Consider the following 23,566-nt stretch of genomic DNA (forward strand, 5'->3'; position numbering starts at 1 on the left):
TTCTATCTGGTACCACAAGGGGGCAAAGAAGGCCGTGTACTATGCGTGGTGCCATCATCTCTGTTCTGCTGTGGCAGCAGGTAAAAGTGCAAGTAGATGCAACCTTTTATATTGCTATTGCATTCTGAGGTTTTGAATAGACAAGTAGAGGGGAAAAAAGGGGCTAAGGTAGAGATTCTGATTTTATATAAAAATAATCCTGTCTTTCTCAGAAAATTGGTGTGATTGCAATACTTCACTGTTGTTTGTTTACTTGTTTTTATATGCTTTAATAAATGTGTGCAGACACAAAGTAAAGTTGGAATCAATTATTAGCATGAGAAAAAATGTTTAAAAGGTTCTAGTATTAGAAAGAGTTGTTCAGAAATGTACTAGACTCCAAGTATGAAAATTAGGAATGATAAATTATATATTTACAATGCTTTCTCTTCGAGAAAGGTAGAAATTATGAAAGAAAGATATCATTAATGAAGGAAGAATGCATGACCCAAATAGCATGACATAGTGAAAACATTGCCAACATATTTTAATTTTTATATCCCTTTCCTTTGAATTAGATAATTTGAGTAATTTTCCATAGTTTTTGGATTGCCTTCTTTAAAAATTATAAAAATCCATCCTACACATTTTATAGCTGTATATTATAATCCTTGCAAGTAGCACATTAATTAATGGAACTATGCAACTCTTTGGAAAACATAAATTATATATCTGGGACGTCTTTCCTGAAGCAGATGCATATATTTTCCAGGGTTATGCTTCTTTAGGAACTGCTCCTTATACACGCAGCTGCACAACAGCTTCATTTAGTGAGGCTTTCTTCTGTCTAGCTTTATAATTACTGGGTCCTTATTCAGGTGGTGATTATTCCTTGTGGTATCACTAATTCCCTTTTGGAAGAAGAGAAGGAGGCTTTACTGACAAAATGCAATGAATATTGTAAGAGATTGCACATTGCTAATATCCGTGTGCGAACTGACTTGAGAGAAAACTATTCACCTGGCTGGAAATTCAACCACTGGGAGCTGAAGGTAAATATTTTAATTCTGTTCTCTTCTGATTAATTCTTTATTGCAAGCTTTTTCACTTGTATAATTTGGCATTGGAAGTATATATAGAAAATACAAATAAAAATGTAAAATAAATGTAAAAGTCAGTACATATTGATAAATTGTACTTTATCTGAGTACATGCTGCCACCTGCTATTTGGAGAGGAATCATCCATTCCTGAGTATCTATGGGATGAACATTTCCATCTGTCAAAATTATTACCTCAGTGCTGAATCTTGGAAAAAGTACTTTTTTTCCTATAAACCAAGCTTCCCAATCTATCCTTAGTGGAAGAGGTTCCTTAATATTGGCTGTTGAATTGAAGAATAATTTGTGTAAAACGTTACATTTTAATAGATCTAAGCTTGGGAGTCATCAGCATAACCCAAAAGAGTGTTTTGCCATTATGTTTTGCTTAATAATAATATCCTAATATTAATAATATCCGGAAAATATGAAGAAGAAAAATACACTCTCTTTGTGACTATTTGTCTTACAGGGAGTTCCAATCAGGCTTGAAGTGGGACCACGTGATATGAAGAATCATCAGTTTGTAGCTGTTAGAAGGGACACAGGAGAAAAATTGACCTTTTCTGAAAATGAAGCAGTGAACCAGCTCAGCCGTATTCTGGAAGAAATCCATCTTAATCTTTATAACAGGTTAGACTTGGGGATGGGGAAAAGGGAGTGTGATAGAATGGAGAAGATAAACACCATCTGCAGGCCTATTACATGATTTCAAATACATGTAAACTAAGCCTACAGTAATAAATGAAAGATAAGAACTAAACAAGGGCATCTGAATTCCAAGCAGAAGATTAACTTGCAGAAAACAGTGAGGCCACCTCTGAAATTTACACAGTCCAGAGAAGAAGTAGAATGTTGTTTGGTTTTCCATACAGCTGGAGATCCTACTGTTAGATAAATGCCATCATGGTGAGGATACACTCTGGGTCACAGACAAACAGACTTCTGCAAGTGCCAAGTCCAGAGAGCAGGACATGCCCTGAAGGGCGTGCATGCTTGGGAGGCTGATTAATTAAAAAAATTAAGGAACTTTAGCCCTTAGTTGTTCAAGGCTTTGTATAATAGAACTTTAAATCTGACCTGACAGCAGACTGACAACCACTTTAATCTTTTTAGGACAGATATAATATATACCATATTTTTCGGAGTATAAGACTCTCCAGACTATAAGACGCACCTACCTTTTTGGGGGAGGAAAACAAGAAAAAAATCTGCCTCTGCCTTTCAGCATCCATCCGTTATTCATCTGGCCCGTTTGCTGTGGCCAAATACCCAATCAGCCGTCTAGCAGCTTAATCTATGCTGGTCGTATTAAGTATTGCTGAGTGAGATTTGGTTACACTTTTATATGGGACTCTCAAGTGAATTTAATATGTGGAAAAAGTTAAATGCATATTCAAGAAAATTTGAATATGAAGGAACTATAAAAGATTGTTTCACCTTTTTAATGTTTTAAACAACTTGATTCAGTAACTTATGTAAGTTTACTGAATCAGGTTGTTTAAAACATTAAAAAGGTTCATTTACAGATCATCCTCGACTTATAACCACAATTGGGAGTGGAATTGCAGTCATAAATTTGCAATTCATGTCAAAGCACCCATGTGATTGGATCTTTGTTTGACCGTTTTTACATCAGTCATTAAGCAAACCACACGGTACTAAGTTCAAAATCATATGGTTGCTCTGGATTGTGTGGTCATTAAGTGAATCCGTTTTGCCACCGGCAAAAAAAATTAACAAAGTGCAGTTAGATGACTGCAGGATGCTGCAACTGATCATAAATGCGAGCACCTGTTTTGAAGCCGTCATAATTTTGAACAATCATTAAGTGACTAGTCATAAATCACAGACTATCTGTAACTGGAATGAACGTTTTCTTTATCTTAGAGCTGCTGAAGATCTTAAGAGTCATATGGTGGTGGCCAATTCCATGGAAGAGTTTCAGAAAGAGCTTGATTCTGGAAAGGTAAATAATTTGCCATTGCACTGGGGCTATGAGTCCCTTCCTATGCATTCTTAAAACCCAATAAACAGTAAATGCAGTAAAACATGCATTCATGAGATTTTTTAAAAAAATATAACTGCTAGGATTCTGGAAGCTTTCTTTATCCTGGAACAGAATATTATGGAGAATTCTGAAATGCTCCATTTCCCTCAAACCATGAAGCTTTCCCCAGACTATGCTGTTGTGGAATGCAGCTTGCTTATTTAAACAGTGAGAGCTGGAGTGGTGCCAAACTGTTTTAACAATGGCTTGGTCCTGAAATAGAACTTGGAATGCCATGTCTAGTACATCTCAAAATTACTTCAAGTTAGGAGGATTTACTTCTGGGAATCACAAAACATCCCTTGGAACATCACTATGTCAGAAGGAAGTATGGCAGGTCTGGAGAAAAACTAAACATTCTGGAGTTTCCAGAATGTTTCAGTCCCAGGACAACAAGCTTTCTGCATCACTAAAAAGGAACATTTGATCCACATAAACTAGCTCAAGAATTGCAGACAATGCTTTCAATTATAAATCTGGATGAATGAATAATGTATATGCGAGCAATGCAGCCAACAAATTGTTTGTTTAGTTATTCATTTTAAAACATGTTTATCTATTAGCTTTAATTAATACAGCAGCTGCAGTTAACCACTCTGGATGTTTTGTTTCAAGTGAGTTCTTGTTGGGCATATTCCCCACCAGACTGCTAATTCAATGATATGGAGATGTTTCTCTTCTATCAGAGTGGCAATGGAAGTGAACTATGGCAAGTAGTTATCAGAAAGATAACATAGGAATAGCAACTACTTTCAGCTTCTCTCTTTTCAAAACATTTGTAAAGGTAAATGCTGTCACCCCACCACTTGCTGTCTTGCTTTATCAGCAGAAAAAAAACAGCAAGTTGAATGTCTGATCAGACTCTGTAATGGGAATAATTGTAAAATAATTTAAAATGATATAATTAATGCATTCAGTTCATAGGACACGCTATTTGCGTCAAGAAACCAATTCTATCTGATTTAAATAAGGATTATCAAGTGCATGCAAAGATGTCAAAAGACAAGGGGTTATTGGAACTGATATGATAGAGCAATAAAATACTTTTTGCTGCAATAAAATATTGCTGTTGGTTTATAGAAAGCAAAGTTTACTTCTTGGTTTACAGTAGGTTTATTCTAAGGCACCACTTACCTATTTGGCATAATATGTAAAATATAACTTCCTTTAGAATAAAGAAAATACTTGACGAAGATAGGCAATATCAATTAGAATTCATTAGATATAATATAGATTTGGAAGGAAGTGCTGAAGAAGTGCAGGGGAGAATGGATAGTTTGATCCACTCGTTCAGGGGTCCCCAACCTCTGGTCCGTGGACCAGCACCGGTGCATGGCATTCCAGAAATTGGGCCATGCAAACAAGCAAAGCCCCATCCATGGGATGCAGGCAGCATGTGAAGCCACACCCCCTCCAGTCCTCGGAAAAACCTCTCTCCATGGAACTGGTCCCTGGTGCCCCAAAGGTTGGGGGCCACTGCACTAGCTCTGTTCTGTTGCACTGATGGATGTGGATAGAACTTTTATGAACTTTGAGTTTGAATAAATTTCTATTTGTATCAGTTTAAGATTTATATAAATTGGAATGAGTCTTGGTCACAAAATGCAACTGAATTATTAGAGATTACAGATAGTCCTCGATTTACAACAGTGCATTTAGTTTGAAGTTACAACAACATTGAAAAAAGTGACTTGTTTCCAAACTTACGACTGTTGCACTATCCCCATGGTCACATGATCAAAATTCACATGCTTAGCAACTAATTCATATTTATGACTGTTGCAGTGTCATGGGGGTCATGTGATCGCCTTTTGCAGCCTTCTGACAAGTAAAATCAATGGAAAAGCCAGATTCACTTAACCACCGTAGCTGGTTGAGGTGGCTTAACAACTATAGCAAGAAAGGTTGCTATAGGGCCTGGTGGCTCAGCAGACTGATAGCATTGTGATTAACACCAGCTGTCTGCAATTACTGTAAGTTCGAATCTCACCAGGCTCAAGGTTGACTCAGCCTTCCATCCTTTCTAAGGTAGGTAAATTGAGGACCCAGTTTGTGGGGGCAAATAATCTGACTTTGTATAAATATACAAAAGTATGAAGGCTATTGCTTAACACATTGTAAGCCACCCTGAGTCTCCGGAGAAGGGCGGCATATAAATCAAATAAAAAAAAAAAATGGGGCAAAATTCTTTTAGCAAATGTCTCACTTAGCAACATAGGTTTTGGGCTAATATACTGACCACAATGTATATCAGAATACTAAAAATTATTGTAAGTATTTGCAAAGAAGTTTTTTTTTCATTGTTAAATAGAAAAGATAAAACTTTATGTTGCCCTATCGCATCTGGAAAATGCACTGGAAATTTTGAAATTTTATTAGAATAGTAACAAATTTTTGAAAACAGAATCAGAAATTAAAGCAGGAATTTTGCCTTTTATCTTCCATTGTTTTGTTAAAATAAGGATGAGCTCTACATTTGTCTCTTCACAGTGTTTAGTTTTTTTATTATAAAGATTAGATTTCCCTCCAAAAGTCTGTGGTTTAATTTGTTGTTTTAGGTGATTTCACTAATGAGGTGCCTTTATGCTTTCATTAAATGTGCATGTTAAAGTCTTACAAGACTTAAAGAAAACATTGAATAAATCTTAGCAGTTGTCTATGTTCTGAATATACAAAGACAATTTATAAGCTAGTAGAGTCAGTGTGATTTCTTTTAAGATAGCTGGAGTTACTTTAGCTCTTTGGTATTGCAAATCTAAATAGAGAGCCACTAAAGCAATGGATATTATTACATTTTAATAAAATTTTTATTTAAAAAGTAACTCTTGCTTCTTGACCTCTAAAATATATGCATGTTTTCTTATTTCAGATAGTGCAGATTCCTTTCTGTGGAGAACTAGAATGTGAGGATTGGATCAAAAAAACAACTGCCAGGTAAGAGAGAGAGAGAGAGAGAGATGTGTTATGTAGATGAGTAAAAGAGAAAGAGACTTTAGAATGTATATTTTTCAGTTACAACTTATTTTATGTGTTACCGTTTAAAAACCAGAAAGAAAATTTTGTAAAAACTTGCGTGACTAATGTAAAGAACTAACTTATGAAAAATATATCTGTATGAAACAATGGTGACATAATGTGTGTGTTGGTGAACAAAAGCAATGGCCTGCTGGATTGGACCCCTGATCCATCTAGTCCAGCACTGTTCTCATAGTGACCAGCAAACTGCACAAAGAAGCCCAGAAGTTTCCCAGCAGATGGCTTTCAGAGGCAGTCTTACATCCTTCAAGGCTAATAGAATGTAATTAATTTATTTGCTTAAAGATGTTTTAACTTTTGTAAGGTAAGCACTAACTAGGACATACCTGACAACTTCTAACTGACGAGAACAAGATGTTCCAAATTAAATAAGCTGGGAATCGTACAAAAAATCCTGCTTTCTGTTTCAGAGATCAAGATCTTGAACCTGGCGCTCCATCCATGGGAGCAAAAAGTCTCTGCATCCCCTTTAAACCACTTTGTGAGCTGCAGAATGGAGCAAGATGTGTTTGTGACAAGAACCCTGCAAAGTTTTACACTCTCTTTGGACGCAGTTATTAAATTACTGTTGGAAATGATAGTTTCCTTATATTTCAACTCAACTTTTTAAATTAAAGACTGAGATGTTTCCTGATACTATCCAGGTTTTTGTTGTTACTTTTTAAAAATAGCAACTAACAAAGCCATAGAGAGTCATATCCTTTCAGTGCAACTTGCAGTATTGCATAAACCTTTCTGTATACAGTATCTCTATAATAAATAAGTATTGTCATCTATTACTTGCTCTATTTTTTGTATTAATGAAGAAAACTTACTTGTCTAGTGGGTAATCATAGAGTCATAGGTGTGGAAAAGTGTTTAGAGAAGATATAATAGCATTTCCTGCTCAGTGTAAGATCCATTAGGGCTAAGTACTTGCAAGTCTGTCTATGTTCAATTATCTCTGCCTGTCCCACAAGATCTGATATGCCCTTCTATATTGAGTCTTCTGGTGAGATCCAGGAGACATGTCTTCTATATCATGGCATATGTCCTCTGGAACACCATACTCCTAGATTCAGTGGGTCTAACTGATTACTCTTCTGTAAGAGCTTGAGGATCTGGCTTTTCCATTGGGCATGGGCAGGGTGTTGAATAAATCATCTGTTAAGAATTAAGTGATTGTGAACTATCATTGGCTATGCTTTTAAAAATCTTTTTATGTTAATCCTACATTATATATCCAGAATTACAATTGGGAATTAGGGAGGTTTTATTTTTAAGTTTTATTTTTATTTTCTTTAAATTAAAAAACATTTTTTTAAAAAATAATAATAATAAGGCCTCTATGGAGTATTTGGGAGTATCAGAAATTTTCTTGGAAAAAAAGAGAGACACTTAACTTTGCTAGCTTTCCAATTTCTTTTTAATTACAAGACCCTAAAAGAAAAAGAAAAACTAAATCAAATGGGACAAGGGAACTTGGAAGGCACCACTGTAGTTATGTCCAGACTGATAGGCTCCATGGAGACCCAAGCATGAAGTTTTCCAGCGATGCAAGAGAAAGCTATTTGCTCTGTTTGTTGTCATTCCATCTATTGAATTCAGACTTTTGCAAGCACCGAGTAAAGCAATAGCAATAGCAATCTATCCACCGTGGTCTTTCTGGACCTGCTGAATTAAGAGCATTAATAATGGCTAGCAATGAAGGATACTGTAAGCTCTAACTCAGCATGCTATCTGACAGGATGGGAAATAAAACATTCATTTTTGCTCTGAGATAGGTCCACATTATTGGTTGCATTTGTACAAAACCTGATTACTGGATTAAACTATTTTCTGGGTTTGCAGAATCAACTGAATCATACATTAATCAATCTGTGTTTGCAGAACATACTAAACCCTAAAAAATCCCAAACTAGCCTAAAACAAAAACAAGAAATAAAATTAGCAGTAGATCCTTAACTGCCCTTTTTAAAAAATATGGTGGCAACAGTGTGTAGTGTAGCTTGAAGTAGGAGTCGTGGCATAGTGGTTAGAATGCAGTGTTGCAGGCTAACTCTGCCCACAGCCTGGAGTTCAATCCCATCCGGCTCAAGGTTGACTTACCTTCCATCCTTCCAAGGTTGGTAAAATGAAGTCTCAGATTGTTGGAGGCAATATGCTGACATCGTGAACTTCTCAGAGAGTGCTGTAAAGCATTATGAAGCAATTTATATCATGTTTCCCTGAAAATATGACCTACCCTGAAAACAAGCCCTAACCTGATTTTACACCTGTGCCTAAAATAAGCCTACCCCAAAATAAGCCCCAGTTAAACCCTGCCCACCATCTGGTTGTACGAGATGGAGTGAGGCACAGGCTTAAAAATCAAGCTAGGGCAGGGGTGTGAGGGAAGAGCTGCTCTACGTGCCCTGTACTTACTTACCTTAGGAATGCTGAAGCCAGGCCTCCCACGCCTCGACACCTGTCACGCTGCTGCCTGACTTCTGTAGCTGCTCATGGCCACTTCTTCCTGCTTTAGCTTTGCCCTCAGTCAGAAGCGGGATGGTTCATGTCAAAATGGTGGGTGACTTCGCTTGCGAAGGATTCCTAAAGTCTCAGCAGGAGGGGAGAGTCACTTGGGTAGTATGCTGAGAAAGCAGGGTTAATACGTGAGGTGTGGGTACGGGTCGAGCTTGCATTTCATCTTCCTGCCTTTTGTGAACTTTGGCAGACCCTGGCTTGTTTCTCTCCCTCAAACTTTGCCAGAAATGGGTCTTCAGGAGGCTCATCGCACTAGCTTAGCCTCTCACATTAGGACGCTGCAAGGTTTGTAGTGTTGCGTGCATGAGTGGCAGCACTGCTGGGAGGTTCATGCTCTTGTGCATGCGACAGCGCAGCTGCACCAGCAGGACGAATGTCCATCGGCAAATGGGCCAGGCCGAAGGGCGTGGGTTGGAGGGCCAGAGGCCCATTGACCAGGTAGAATGGCCAGGGGAGGGCCAGCAGAGGAGGAAAGTTGGCTTTAAATGGGCTGAGGCTGGAGGCGAAGGAGGGGCAGCTAAGAGTGGGAGTGTGAAGGTCCCATTCTGATTCCAGAGATTGGTGGTGTAACTAATACAGCACTGATTTTTTTCACAGGTCTTCTCCAAGTCTTCTCCTGGGGACGAATCTTTTCCAATGTCAATTAGCTTCAAAAGGAGTGATTGAGTCATATAATGGAAATTATTCATTTAAATAGTTACTTGTGTCAAATTCTAAACATTTAGTAGGATTTTTTGCTATCATGAGGATCTGGGCCAAAAAACCTTCATCCAGGAATAAAAACACCCTATTTAAACAATATTTAAAATATATTGTATTGTGAAAATGCAGCTTAATAATTAATGTGCATTAAAAGAAAACTTTACAATATGTCTCTAATTTTCAGCCTACTCAGACACTGACTTCATCTTTTACAAAAAGAATTAGGAAGACCTAGTTCTTAATAATCATCATAAAGACTCTGACCTTTACAACTTTAGGCTTGTTTGCATAAAAGTACTAAATAGCTGACTGTGTCCATTACCTTAAATGACCAATTTATCTCAAGCATATTGGTGTTTTGATTGCCAAAATAAACAAAAAGCCTGCCAAACTCTACAGATAATAAAACCAGACTCAGAATGGCATTCTGCCATTGAATACTGTATGTAGACTTGTTCTGAGTTATAAGCTTCACTTAAAAGAAAAGGCTCAACATTTAAATTGTTTAAAAATATTACTAAGTAATATTAATATTACAATGCTGTTTACACATTGTAAGCGTTATCTCCCTGGCGACTCTTTTACTCAGGGGGCATTATTTCTATTATTAGATTATGGAATATTTGGTCTGAAATAATATTTCACCTATAAAACAGATGGGAGGGGGTGTGTCAATATCACCTGCTGAGTTCATGAAAGAGACAGACAAAATCAATCAAGGTTTACTGCAATTTGTTAACTGTTACCTCAGAAATTCCCATTCTAAGGACGCTTAATGCATCAAGGAATAGATCAAAAACCTATTGAGATCAGTGTTTGGTTGCACAATCAGGATGCCTTTGGGAACTGCACAAGAAGACATGCAGGTACTGGGTCTTTTTTTGCTCTGGTTCTCCAACTTTATAACTTGGAGTTGCTAGCAGACAATAAGCTTTTCTTGAAAATATGTCTCTATTGTTATTAAAAAGTCATCTTATTGAAATATTATCAGATTTTGTGGCAGTAAATATATGAGTTAATATGTTTGTGAAGAAGTATTTCCTTTTATCTCTCTATCATATTCATAAAATGAAGCGTCACTGTTAATAAACTGTTAATAAACTGAGTTCAGAAAAAAAAACTTCCATACAGACAATTTTACAATGGCTCTTCAGCATTATTGTTTGTATCTAAACAAGCAGTTTTTACTCAGTTCTGGCTCAGTTGGTAGTGTTTAGCTCATTAAAGCAGTTTTGATTCAGATGCCTGAATCATAGTGCGTTTTGTCATGGTCTAATCAAGAGATCCATTCAGAAGTTTCTTATAGAAACTCAGAGTAGTCTCCATTAAAAATATTTTAAAATGCATTTACATCTTTGCTTCCTGTGAGAAACTTCTGGTTATTTTAGGAATGCAGGTAATCCTCAAGTTATGACCACAATTGAGACCAGAATTTCCGTTATTAAACAAGACAGTTGTTAAGTGAGTCATGTCCGCTTTTATTACCTTTTTGCCATGGTTGTTAAACAAATTTACTAGTTAAGTGAATCATGTGGTTGTTGAGCAAATCTGACCTCCACCATGGACCTGGCTTGTTGGAAGCCAGCTGAGAAAGTTGCAAATGACATCACATGACTGCAAGATCCTGCAGCCATCATAATTCACGCTGGTTGCCAACGGCCCAAATGTTGATCACATGATCATAGGCAGTGGTGGGATTCAGCCAGTTTGGGTGAGTTCAGGCGAACTGATTGTTAAATTGCTGGCTGGCCCCTACCTCCTTCCAGGAGTCTCCATGCACCCCGTTTTGGCTTCCAGGTAAGTGCAGGGAGGCCTACTAGGCCCAAAGGGGGGCATGGGGAGGGGGGGTGGCGCTGCCCTCCGTGGCCTGTTTTTGCTCCCAAGAGACTGCAGGGAGGCCTACTATGCCCAAAACTGGACGCGGGGGGATGCCCCCCATGGCCTGTTTTTGCTCTCAAGGGGGTGCAGGAGGCTGACTGCTGCCTGTCACACCCCCTGGCCACGCCCACCATGGCCACGCCCATCCAGCCAGTCATTAGAGTAGAAAACTGGTTGTTAAATTATTTGAATCCCACCACTGATCATGGGGATGTTGTGACAGTCATAAGTGTGAGGAACAGTTCTAAGTAATTTTTTTGAGTGTTGTAACTTCAAACAGTTGCTAAATGAATGGTTGTAAGTCAAGGACTATTCTTCCAAATATGACTGACAGTATCTTTTAATGATAGCTAGTGTCTCATAGATAAATTGGGCTTCATAATTTTCCAGCCTCAATATCTTCATAAATGATTTAGATGCGGGGATAGAAGGAGAACTGATCAAATTTGCAAACAACACCAAGCTGCCAGGAATAGCCAGCACTCCAGGAGATAGGCTCAAGATTCAGAAGGATCTTGACAGACTTGATGTCAACTTTCAAAATGACTTCATCTGAAGCCATATTTCATTTTCTTTGTTTCTTAATTGCCATACATAAGGGAGAGGGGGACCTACGGGATGTAGGATATTTCCCTCCACTGTGCCAGACATAACAGCGATAAGGTCCATTTGAACCAAGGTCATTTCAATGAGCGCTAGTAACAGCTGGAGGGAGCAGTGAACAGACTGCCACCTATCTGGTTAACCTGACCTGTAACACAAGGTGAGTGATGTCTATTCGTTTAATTATACCAAAGCATGGGTTTTATTTAGAGTTGGTTTCACATTTGAACGTGCCGATATGATGTACCCAATAAAATGGATATTTGAGAAAAGCTACAGCCTAAGAATCCTGAATTGATTGGGACCATTACTCGGAACCATGACATTTGAATGCTGGCCCGTCTAACAAAATGAAATTCAGCGGTGAGAAAACTTTTACACTTAGGCAAGAAATAACCAAATGCACAGGTATAAAATAAGTGGTACCTGGCTCAATAGCAGTAACTGTGAGAGATCTAGGAATCCTAACGGACAACAATTTAAGTATGAACCAACACTACACTGCAGCTGCTAAAAAAGCCAATGCAGTGCAAGGCTGCATTAAAAGAGAAATCCAGATCATCTGAAGTTTTAGTAACACTTTGTAATGCCTTGGTAAAACTGTGCTTGGAATATTGCATCCAGTTTTGGTCATGATATACAAAAGATGTTTGTTTGTTTTTTTGAAAATTTATTTATTTATTTTTAAACATAAAACATAAAACAGCTTCTTTTTAGAGCAAGGGTTTGATCCGGTATAAAATAAGTATAAATTCCAAATTTCATCAGTTAACATCTTAAAGGAAAAAAAAAAAAGAAAAAAAAAAAGAACAAATCTAAACCCAATTTTTATCATTCAATCTAACATCTTATTCTAACATTTAATATTTTATTATGTAATCACCCTAAATCTTAAACTTCAAATCTAAACAGCTCTTTATAATATTCATTTATCATTTTAACAATCAGTATTTCATATATTTTCCTTACTTCAAAGACCCAAATCAAGTCAATGTTTCTTTTAACTCACATCTAATAATCAACATAAAGTATTTTATTCCTCTCTTAAGAACATTTCAAAATCAGTAACTGTTCTTCAAAAATATTTTCTTCACTCCTCCTAGGTTTATTTTTAGAAGGATTGCAGCTTAATTAGCTGGTTTCCAGGGATGTTTTCCTCCACTCCTAACTTTATATACAAAAGATGTTGAGACTAGAAAGAGTGCAGGGAAGAGCAACAAAGATGAGTAGGGAACTAAAAGCTAAAATATATGAAGAACAATTACAGGAATTGGGTATAACTAGTTGACATGATAACAGTATTCCAAAGTATGCCACAAAGAGAGGGTCAACCTATTCTCCAAAGCATCTGAAGGCAGGACAAGGAGCAATGGATAGAAACTAATCAACGAGAGAAGCAACCTAGAACTAAAGAGAAATTTTCTGACAGAACAATAAAGCAGTGGAACAGTTTGCCTTCAGAAGTTGTGGGTGCTCCAACACTGGAGGTTTTTAAGAAGAAATTGGACAACCATTTATCTGAAACGGTATACGATCTCCTGCTAGAGCAGGGGTTTGGATTAGAACACCTCCAAGGTCCCTTCCAATTTTGTTATTCTGTTATTCAGCCAGTGTGGATAATGTGAGGTAAAGAGAGGGGTATTCCAAAGTATCTGGAGGGACCTTCATAATATTTTTTTTGTTTGTTTTTGAAGCAAAACTTCAGTTGGGACATTTTACATACAAACCAGTGAATTGGCTCTGTTTATAACCTTTTCCCATGACCAACATGATTTTCTTATTTTATTTCCACAACATTCCTATAAAGTAAACCAGGCTACAAAAAAATGAACCTGGATTTTACCCATACAAATGAGACTTCGTTGGCTTTTATACAAGACTAACTGGTATTCTCAACCTTGTAAATGGTGTATAGAAACAAGAACGCACGTCCAAATTTAATTCAGAAAAAATGATGATACAGATTTTGAGAAGCTTGAGAAATATGGACTTGGGGTATATAAAGATCTTTGACCTTTTATATATGCCAAGCAAGTAATACAGATTTTAGTTGGGGAGAGAGAAAACATTTTCATTTATGCCTTGTAGTTGTTTGGCATAGAATCTCTTAATAAATGGAGGAAGAATCTGCAGTAAAACATCTTCCCTCCTTGTTATCTGTCTATGCATCTATGTGAAGAAAATAAAAGAGGAAAAACAACAATACAAGATTATATATCAATGAAACCAAAGACCTATTCTTGTTTATTCTATCTAGTCTTATTTAAAAGACTAGATCCAGTGAAATAAACAAAAATCTCCATAGTTTTGTACCTTGGCTATCATGAAGAATAAACAACCAGCGTGTAACTATAGAGGAGGCAGATAGCATTATGTTTTACGTATTCCTTATGTAATGGTCTTTGCAAGATAACCTCTTGCTAAATTGCCCTTGAAAAAGGATTTATTGTTTTATTGCGTCTTATAAAAATTAACATCTAAACATAGCCAGCAGGAGATGATAAAAAGAAGAGAATTGCTGAAATCTGTGCTAGTGCTATTAAGGTGCTTGCCCTAGACGCAGAGAACCCACAGAGCATTGAAGCCATGGGACGCTACACGGGAAGAAGCAGTCGACTTCTTTTTATGTCCTTTGTCACCTTTCTACTTTTTGTGGTAGAAATGGCAGTATCATATGTGGGCAATTCTCTTGCGCTAGCCTCTGATGGCTTTGCAGTCCTGTCCCACCTGATATCAATGATTATTGGCTTGCTTGGTGTCCGTTTCAGTCGCATACGATGGCATAAGAGCAACACATATGGCTTTCTGCGGGCTGATGTTGTAGGAGCCTTTGGCAATTCTGTCTTTGCCACTGCCTTGATGTTCAGCATCCTGATTGAAGCTGTGAAGAGGTTTCTCAACCCAGTAAAGACAGAACAAGCTCTGTATGTTCTCATTGTCGGAGTCGTAGGTCTGCTCTTCAACGTGTTCAGTTATGTTATCTTTATGGACTGTTGTTACTGTCGTGGCTCTGTAGACCAAGATGTGGAAACCGGTAAGCAACATAATAATGCCATGTCCTTTCCATAACCAATACTTAGAAGCAAAGATTGATATTTCCCTTCATTCATCAAAGATTGATAATTGATTTTTGAAACTCAAAATGAGTTTCTGTCAAGAGATATGCAGTAAATGCAGTAAGTCTGTATTTAGTTTTATAGTATAGTATAGTTTTGTATAGTTTTAAATAGGATATGTTTGTTATAATTGTATCTACTTCCACTTAAAATCTCCAACTATGTATTAAGGATACGCAACTCTTGAGTTGAAGGCTGCATTTGCCTTTTGAGCATGCTATAGGAATGCATAGGATATCACCTGGCCTGGACAAATAATGTTTGATTTTATCGAGTTTAGTAAGTTTAGTAAACTGTTTAGGTTTTTCATTCTACATGTTTCTGGTCATATTAAAATTTTTAATTTGGAAGTCCTCTTTTGGGCAAGATTCAGTAGGTCAGTCGCATGCAAGGTTGGGCTGGATGAACACTTGAGTCAATAGATTAAGCACCTATTAAGGTTCATGATTGTGAGCATGTTTCAAATTTTGATGAGAACCAGTTTGATGTAGTGGTTAAGGCATCAGGCTAGACACTGTGAGTTCTAGTCCCACCTTTAGGCACAAAGTTAGATGAATAACCTTGGGCCATTCACTTTTTCTCAGCCCTGGGAAGGAGGCAATAGCAACCCACTTCTGGAAAATACTTGTCAAGAAAATTGCAGGTATTTTTCCAGGCAGTATCTGAGAATCATACACAATTGAAAAAAAGAAAATTCTGAAGCAATTAATAATTATTCAATTATCTCCCTTTGTAAGCATAAGGTATGGATGGCAGCTAACAAATTATATACAGGAATAAACTCTGATATAAGATAATTGTATGAAGCATGAACTTCATTAATGAGATAGTTCAAATTGATAAAGAACTGGGATGAATCTATTTAACCTGGCTTCAGATCCTACTGTGCAACACATAAAGAGAAGATAAAAAGTGTAAATTACGTTGTAATATCTCCTGTACCTTGTGTGAGATCCAATGCTAATATCTAAGAACCTGTACTAAACTGTTAAAAGCTTAATTATTAGGAAAGATGAAGTTCCACAGTTACTTTATGGATCTAGTACTCAAAAGAAAAAGCATGGCATCTATTCTACCAACACAAAACTTACCAATTGCATTCTGAAACTATAACACTGCTGTGTCCAGCAGTGCAATGAGATCCGCTGGAGCCATTCACAGAATATTAAAACATTCTTTATTCTTTCTGTTTTAGAGTACTTTGCTAATGATAGTCCAGTGATGATTCCTATTCCGACTATATGTAAGTCTTCAAAATATTTTAATTCATTTATAGAAAACATATTAAAAATAACTATTGCTATAGGAATGTGTGTATGTGAGCGAGACCGTGATTCATTAAATGCTATCCTTTGCTTTTTTTTGAGGATGGAAAAGAAAAACAAATATCACTGTTCCTAGAAACTAAATTACTTACCTTGCAACTTGGAGGTGGATATTACGGGTTTGGGAGAAATTTCCTTCAGAAATATTGAAATCCAATTCCTTTTTTAAAAATCGGCATCTCCTGCAGTTAGCAGAAGCTGTTACATCAAATTTCATTTATATTTTTATATAATATGTATTTAGTATAAAACCAGGGGTGAAATCCAGCAGGTACTGACAGGTTCTGGAGAACCGGTAGCAGAAATGTTGAGTAGTTCGGAGAACCGGCAAGTACCACCTCTGGCTGGCTCCAGAGTGGGGTGGGAATGGAGATTTTGCAGTATCCTTCCCCTGCCACAGCCACCAAGCCACATCATGCACACCAAGCCACACCCACAGAACCAGTAGTAAAAAAAAATGGATTTCACCACTATATAAAACAATACTTTTCTTCCAAGTCCTCAAAACCCTTCAGATAAGGTGCTAGGCAAAGAAACTATACCAGTGGATATGTCTATTTCAAGCCTATATATTTCCCCAAAGATACACATTTTTGTTTTTAACTATTCTTGTGAATCATTCTACTGCAGACAAGGCAGGTTACAAAGCTGGTAAGCAAAACAAAACTAAATAGAACTACACAGTTGGACGTTATGCATTGAGTTTCATAGGGAGGAATAATTTCTGACTGCTAATTTGTTATTAACTAAATATGTTCTCTAGATTTATTCTGTTCAGCGTTCCTAAGTAGAAGCTGAGGAAGCAGATTTTAGTACGCAACAAACTCTTTGCACTCACTGACTTTTTGTACTCCCTGACTTGTCTGCACCCTGTGACATTAGTGATAATTCTGCAATCTAGTGAGGTCCAAGGGCATATGATATCCCTTTCTAGCAGTAAAGAATTTGGTGATTGTATAGATGTCAATTAGAAAAGACTTGCAAGTTAACTATACTCAATGAGTTATTGCGGGTAAAAGAACAGGCAACTTTACGTAGTTATTCTTTGGGACCAAGGTTCACATATTTTGGGCATACAGGAAAAAGATTTCAAATGACAAAATATTTTCAACTACACGGTTCCCTTTCCTGGAAAGCAGGATTTGATATCCTTCAAATAAGAGACTTTTATAGTCTCTTATCAGGAAAGAACTTTTTTTTTTCTGTAGAGGGTTTAATGAAAGACCATAGCCAATGATAATACTCTTCTTTTTTTCTGATTTGGGTCATACATTATATTAAATTATAATATGGTTTGCTTGGCCATGGCTTTTTATTGTCTGAATCCAACCTTCATGTATTCAATAATCCTCAGTTAAACAAACTACAGTTTAGTGAGATGTGTGAATCCAGTAGGAAAAAGTAAAATATCTCTGCCTTCTGGATGGAATTTTCTTGCTTCTTCTATTCTTGCCAGATAGCTGCTAAGAAAGAGAAAGATTACTCTAGAGCCTTTTTCAGAAATCTTTTGAAATCAGACCAATCTGATATTAGATGAAGGCTCCGCAGTGTTTTACATAGTGCAGCCTATTTGATTCCTGTAACAACTTACACATGTATATCATAGATTTTCTTCTGAATGCTTCCATCATCTGCTGGAGCATGGATAAAACCAGAGATAATGCTTCCATAAGGGACGTGGTGGCTCAGTGGCTAAGATGCTGAGCTTGTCGATCGAAAGGTCGGCAGTTCAGCGGTTCGAATCCCTAGTGCTCCGTAATGGGGTGAGCTCCTGTTACTTGTCCCAGCTTCTGCCAACCTAGCAGTTCAAAAGTATGTAAAACATGCAAGTAGAAAAATAGGGACCACCTTTGGTGGGAAGGTAACAGTGTTCCGTGTGCCTTTGGCGTTTCGGCTTTGAAACGGAGATGAGCACTGCCCCCTAGAGTCGGGAACGACTAGCACATATGTGCGAGGGGAACCTTTACCTTTAATGCTTCCATCCAATTCTATCTCTTTGAGGGAGATAGACATTTCAGAAATAGAAATAGAAATAAAATGAATAAAATATTCCATCTCTACTTGTGAAATTGCATCTTTTTCATGTTTCATTCTGTTACACCTTGGTGCAACAGAAAAAAAATACTTGGTTCCTACTAAGATTTTAGTCCATTTGTAGAACAGTAAAAGTAGTAGTAGTAGTGGGGGAGTTGACTGAAGGATTTAGTGAAAAAAAAAATGTCCATCCCATTTTTTCAACTGAAGTTTCTGCTTGATTGCAGTCTTTTCTAAATGCTAAATAGAAAGTGCAAGAGTGCCCTCTAGTTTCACAAAATCATAGAGCTGAACAAGGTTGTTTAGCCTATCAGCTGGAACTCCAGTGCAGGAATCCAAATGAAAGTTTATATATTTATTTATTAAATTTATATGCCACCCATCCCACTATTGAAGTGATTCTGGACAGCTTACAGAATGATAAAAAGATGATATGAAACAATTAAACTTAAGAAAGATTAATTAGAGACTAAAACCCAAGAGGACAGGTGACAGGAGCGTGAGGATATTCTCTCTACCCCATCAGCCACCCGTAGCAAAGAATACTCCCAATGGAGCCCCAGACCAGTTGGCAGAACCAAGTTTTAAGGCTCTCCCAAAAGGCCTGGCGAGTAGGGGTGGACCTCATCTCCAGCAGAATATTCCAGAGAGCAGTGGCCACAGCAGAAAATGCCTTCTCTTGAACCCCACCAGTTAAAATTCTTTGACAGACCAAAGTCAGCCTTTTCTGCTGGATGGGCCAATCCCACTGGGGCAAGATGGCTCCTCAGATACCCTGGACCCTTTCATAAAAGGCTTTAAAGGTAATAACCAGGACCTTGAATTGGACCCAGAAGCAAATGCAACCAGTGCAGCTCGCCTAGCAGCTGTTTTACATGAGTCATTCAAGGGACCTCCAGAAATATCCCCACCATTGTGTTCTGTACCAATTAATAGGTTGGTAGGAGAGAGAGAGAGAGAGAGAAAAAAACCTGAATTAGAGATGGACAAGGTATATCAAATAAACTGCTTTGATTGACTGGTCCAGAAGATTTGACAATGCCTAGTATTTACTAAATGTGTCCAGACCACATCTGCAAATTACCCCGACATCTGGCAATAAGGGCGTTCCCCGCCCCGTTATAAAGCAAAACGCAGAGTCACCATCGCCCGGACACTTGTCGCCAGTACCCTCCGCTCTCAGGAGAGGAAGGAAGGAGGCAGCTCACAGCCCGGCCAGGGGGGGTGCTGGAAGAAACTTAAGACGGTAGCGAAGAGCGGCGGTTCCAGCTCTCCTCATGGGGCGCTACACGGGCAAGACGTGCCGTCTGATCTTCATGCTAGTAATGACAGCGAGCTTTTTCGTGACCGAGCTGGTGTCGGGCTACGTGGGCAACTCGATCGCGCTGGTCTCCGACTCCTTCACCATGCTCTCCGACGTGCTCGCTCTGTGCGTGGGCATCGTCACAGGACGCCTGTCTCACCAACGCCGACGCCGTCCCGGCGCCTCTTACGGCTCCGGACGGGCCGAGGTGGTGGGCGCCCTCTGCAACGCCGTCTTCCTGGCCGCCCTCTATTTCACCATCCTGATGGAAGCGCTGCAGGGCCTGGCGAAGCCCGAGGCCCTCAGCAACGCCACGCTCATCCTCGTGGTAGGCACGATCGGCCTGGCCATCAACGTCGTGGGACTCCTCGTCTTCCAGGACTGGGCCTGTTGCTGCGGTCGACGGTCGCCGCCCCCGCCCTATCTTAGCTCCGAGGACGAGAGCCCAAGCCGAACCGTCGCTAGCAGCTCGATCGCCTTAAAGGGGATGGTGGAAATGAGCGGCAGCGCCGCTGAGCCCCGCCCGAAAGCAGGTGCCACCCGGTTGCCTCCCTCCTCGTCGTTCGCAGCATCTTCCCGCATTCCTTCCTTCCTTCCTTTTCTTTCATCTGCCTTTTTCCTTCTCTCTCAGGTCTCCCCCAGTTCTGCCTTCTCTAATTAGTTTCACCAATTTCTCTTCGCCTTTTAAGGATTTTTTAGGTCATAATTTTTATACTTCCTTTCTTATTTCCCATTTTCTTTTGGAAAGTGTTGTGTTGCATGTGCTTCTTTCTGCTAATTCTTATTCATTCTTTTCTGATTATTCTATTTGCCTGTTCTTATTTATAACTCTCATTCCTACTCACATTACATTACATTATATGTATAATAATGTACTGGCAGAGTACTTGTATAATAATTTATTACTGAATAAAGCCAGAGAAATAATTGTATTTGTAACATTGGAGTAATTAAAGCAAACGGAAGCAATCTTTGTGTCAGTGTTTGTTTTAACAGTCTTTTGATACTATAAATCATTTTTTCTAAACTACAATTGTAGAAAAGAGATGTCAGAATTACTGGTAATTAGATGTCAGGTTGTATAAGGTGGTCTTTATGAATATTAAACAATTCCATTCAGTTTCGCCCCATTGCTTGGTTGGCTTGTAATTATATTACACTTTGCATGTAGAGTGTATGCAAGCGTGAGTCATAAGTAACTTGCTAATTCTGAATGATTAAGATAAGTTGGTTTTGAAAAGATTTGTATCTTTCTGTATATAGAACTTATAAACAACACAGCGTTTCTTCTTTGAATGCAGGTGATTCTGCGGATACCCAGAAAAAACCTGAAGAGGATAAGAAACAGAAAACAGAAAAAAAGTCCGAAGCCTTGAACATCAGAGGTACTATATTAGAGTTGAAAGATTTTTCCAGAATAAGGCAGCCATAATTAGAGATGAGGTGTTCTTATTTATTGTTGCTCTCTATACAAGTTTATACAAATTTTTGGAATCTTAATGTATTCCAATATAGTTACTCAGTTTTTTTCTGGTTACCTAATATTTTCCTTATGCTTTGTTTCAGGTGTTCTTTTGCATGTGATGGGAGATGCTCTTGGCTCAGTTATTGTTGTAGTTGCTGCTTCCATATTCTACATACTTCCTCTGGATGAGAACACACCTTGTAACTGGCAGTGTTACATTGATCCAAGCCTGACCATTGTTATGGTGTTTATCATACTGTCTTCAGCCTTTCCACTTATCAAGGAGACGGCAACCATTTTGTTGCAAATGGTCCCCCAAAATGTGAATATGCAAATATTGGGTAAGTTGTTTTAAGGACTGTTATGACCCTTAAAAGCTGGTGCTGTTTCTGGATTATACATTCACTGCAGCATTACATGCTCAAGGGTCACACGGTGATATTTCCTAGCAACACGAGTCAAGTCTTAGAAGATTAATAAAGGCACATACAGTATTTTGAGAACAGCCCACATAGGAAGAATGAAGCTGTTGTTTGCAGAAATTCCTATACAACTTGTAGAATGGTTTATTGTTTTGCATTGTAGATTACAATCAAAAAGGTGTGTGTGTGCGTGTATGTATGTATGTATATATATGTATGTTATGGTTGATTTGTTTTTGAATTCATTCTTCTGAACCTGGAAATTTGGAATCAGATTTGCTTGCTGAATCAATCCACATTTTGTATGAAATATATCAATATGTGGAACGTGCATTCTTCAGTTTTTTTAAAAGATATACTCCAAAGCAGCACTAAAATAAAACATTCAAACATACGACAAACATACTACAAATTGATACTGTTTTTTCCCAGTTTTACTGGATCATATGATCTTGTGATTTAGTTCATCCTGGTGCTCTCCAGTTCCCATTCAGCTCCCAGAATTCTCAAACCACCTGCAGGATATTAGGAAGTAGAAGTTGACTTTCTTTTGTTTCTTCCAATGTAATTATTAAAATCGGCAGGAGGAATTTCAACAGGTTCCATTCAACAGTCTCAGTCTCCTTATTTCTTAGATATGGACTCATTGATTCAGCTGGGGCTGCTTTCTGTTGTATCAGCCCTACACTATTGTACAGCCTGGAAAAGTTATGATCAGGTTCTTATTCCGTCCATTCGAATAGGCATTCTTTGTGTTTGTAGATGCAATTAAATATTAAATGGAATACTTTAGAACCTGGATAAAAATCTGATTTTCACCTTTTTTGTATTTCTTCTTCCTAGCAAACAAATTATTGGAAGTGCCAGGCGTTAGCAGCATTCATGAGCTGCATATCTGGGAATTTATCAAGGGGAAGAACATTGCTACAGTCCATGTCAAGTGTCACTCTACTTCTGACTACCCCGTTGCTTCCTACAAAATGAGGGAGGTGTTCCATGAAGAAGGGATCCATTCAGTGACCATCCAACCAGAGTACCTAGACCATGATTGTCCTAAGGTCCTGTGCAGTACGCCATGTATCTCCAGATCCTGTGATCCTCAATTGTGCTGCAACCAGAAAGATGCTCTTCTTTCTCAGATGAATGGTTACAGTGAAACAATAGGCAGCTTTTCTCCATCACTGAAGAAGGTCTTCCAAAAAAAAGATGCCATAGAAATTCCTGTTGAACCTACGTGGGCTGAAGACGTAGTCAAAAAGAACAGTTGCTCCAAGGACAGTTATAAAGAAAAAAGTGAAACAATGCCACAAATAAATAACACTAAATTTTAGACTTTGGGGTAAATATATTCTAAATTCTTTTGTCTCAAAAAAAAGTTGGGGAGCTTCCTTATACAAAGCTTCCTTTGGTTGAAAAAGAAGTAGCTGTTGGCAAGTGTTTGCCATGTTTCTGGAAGGTAGCAGTTGAAAGTTGAATGCCAAGTTGAATACCAAGTACTACAACTAAAACAGATGCCATTGGTTTCTTCTAAGGTCTAGTTGAAATGGGCAGCCATTTTCTTAATGTTGGGCAAATAAGCAATGCCGACCCTATTTGCTACCCTGCTCTGCGAAGAGAAACGGATAAAGCATTTATTCAATGAGTAGAGGTGTCTTCTGCTCAGATCACTCTTCAAACCTTGTCTTAATTGTTAGTGGAGGCATCTTTCAGATGCAAATAGAAATCTCAAGAAGGTTGAGATTTCCGTCTGGTTTAATGTATTAATTAGGATGCAGATTGCAAGCCATACTCCTTTATGATTGTCCTAGCTTATGGCATATCTTTATTTTTCACTGAACTTTGTTTTTCTGTTTACTTGAGATAAATGAAAAGGAGAAAAGTGAGGAAATAGGCCCAGTGGGTGTAGGAATAAAAGAGTTAAATCAGCAAAAGAACCAGTCACCCTTTTGTGCTTCACAAATAAAGAACTATATTCTTAACTGAAATATGAATGGAGATATTCAAAATATTTTATTTTCTCCCCTTACTAGGTCTTTACATTTTCCTCAT

At 38.1% G+C, this 23,566-nt stretch overlaps 2 protein-coding genes across 5 annotated transcripts in view; both read left to right on the forward strand.

Moving 5' to 3' along the window:
• The window catches only part of EPRS1 (glutamyl-prolyl-tRNA synthetase 1), a 45,464-nt gene extending 38,524 nt beyond the window's left edge, over positions 1–6,940 (forward strand). For all 4 annotated transcript variants that reach the window (XM_060692484.2, XM_060692483.2, XM_034427849.3 and 1 more), the window contains 5 exons: positions 858–1,031; positions 1,551–1,711; positions 2,969–3,047; positions 5,998–6,062; positions 6,575–6,940. In XM_060692484.2, coding sequence (XP_060548467.2) covers positions 858–1,031; positions 1,551–1,711; positions 2,969–3,047; positions 5,998–6,062; positions 6,575–6,725 — 630 coding nt within the window. In that variant the 3' untranslated portion in view covers positions 6,726–6,940. The remainder of the gene's footprint in view (positions 1–857; positions 1,032–1,550; positions 1,712–2,968; positions 3,048–5,997; positions 6,063–6,574) is intronic.
• An 11,691-nt stretch (positions 6,941–18,631) lies between these two features.
• On the forward strand, positions 18,632–22,938 carry SLC30A10 (solute carrier family 30 member 10). The gene is made up of 4 exons (XM_034427847.3): positions 18,632–20,163; positions 20,932–21,015; positions 21,197–21,436; positions 22,361–22,938. The coding sequence occupies exons 1-4, from the start codon at positions 19,605–19,607 to the stop codon at positions 22,846–22,848; spliced, it is 1,371 nt and encodes a 456-aa protein (XP_034283738.2). The 5' UTR covers positions 18,632–19,604; the 3' UTR covers positions 22,849–22,938.
• Positions 22,939–23,566: the final 628 nt, after the last annotated feature.

This window comes from Pantherophis guttatus, chromosome 1 (genome assembly GCF_059756535.1).
Source record: "Pantherophis guttatus breed Tessera chromosome 1, ASM5975653v1, whole genome shotgun sequence".
NCBI classification, from domain to species: Eukaryota; Metazoa; Chordata; class Lepidosauria; order Squamata; family Colubridae; genus Pantherophis; species Pantherophis guttatus.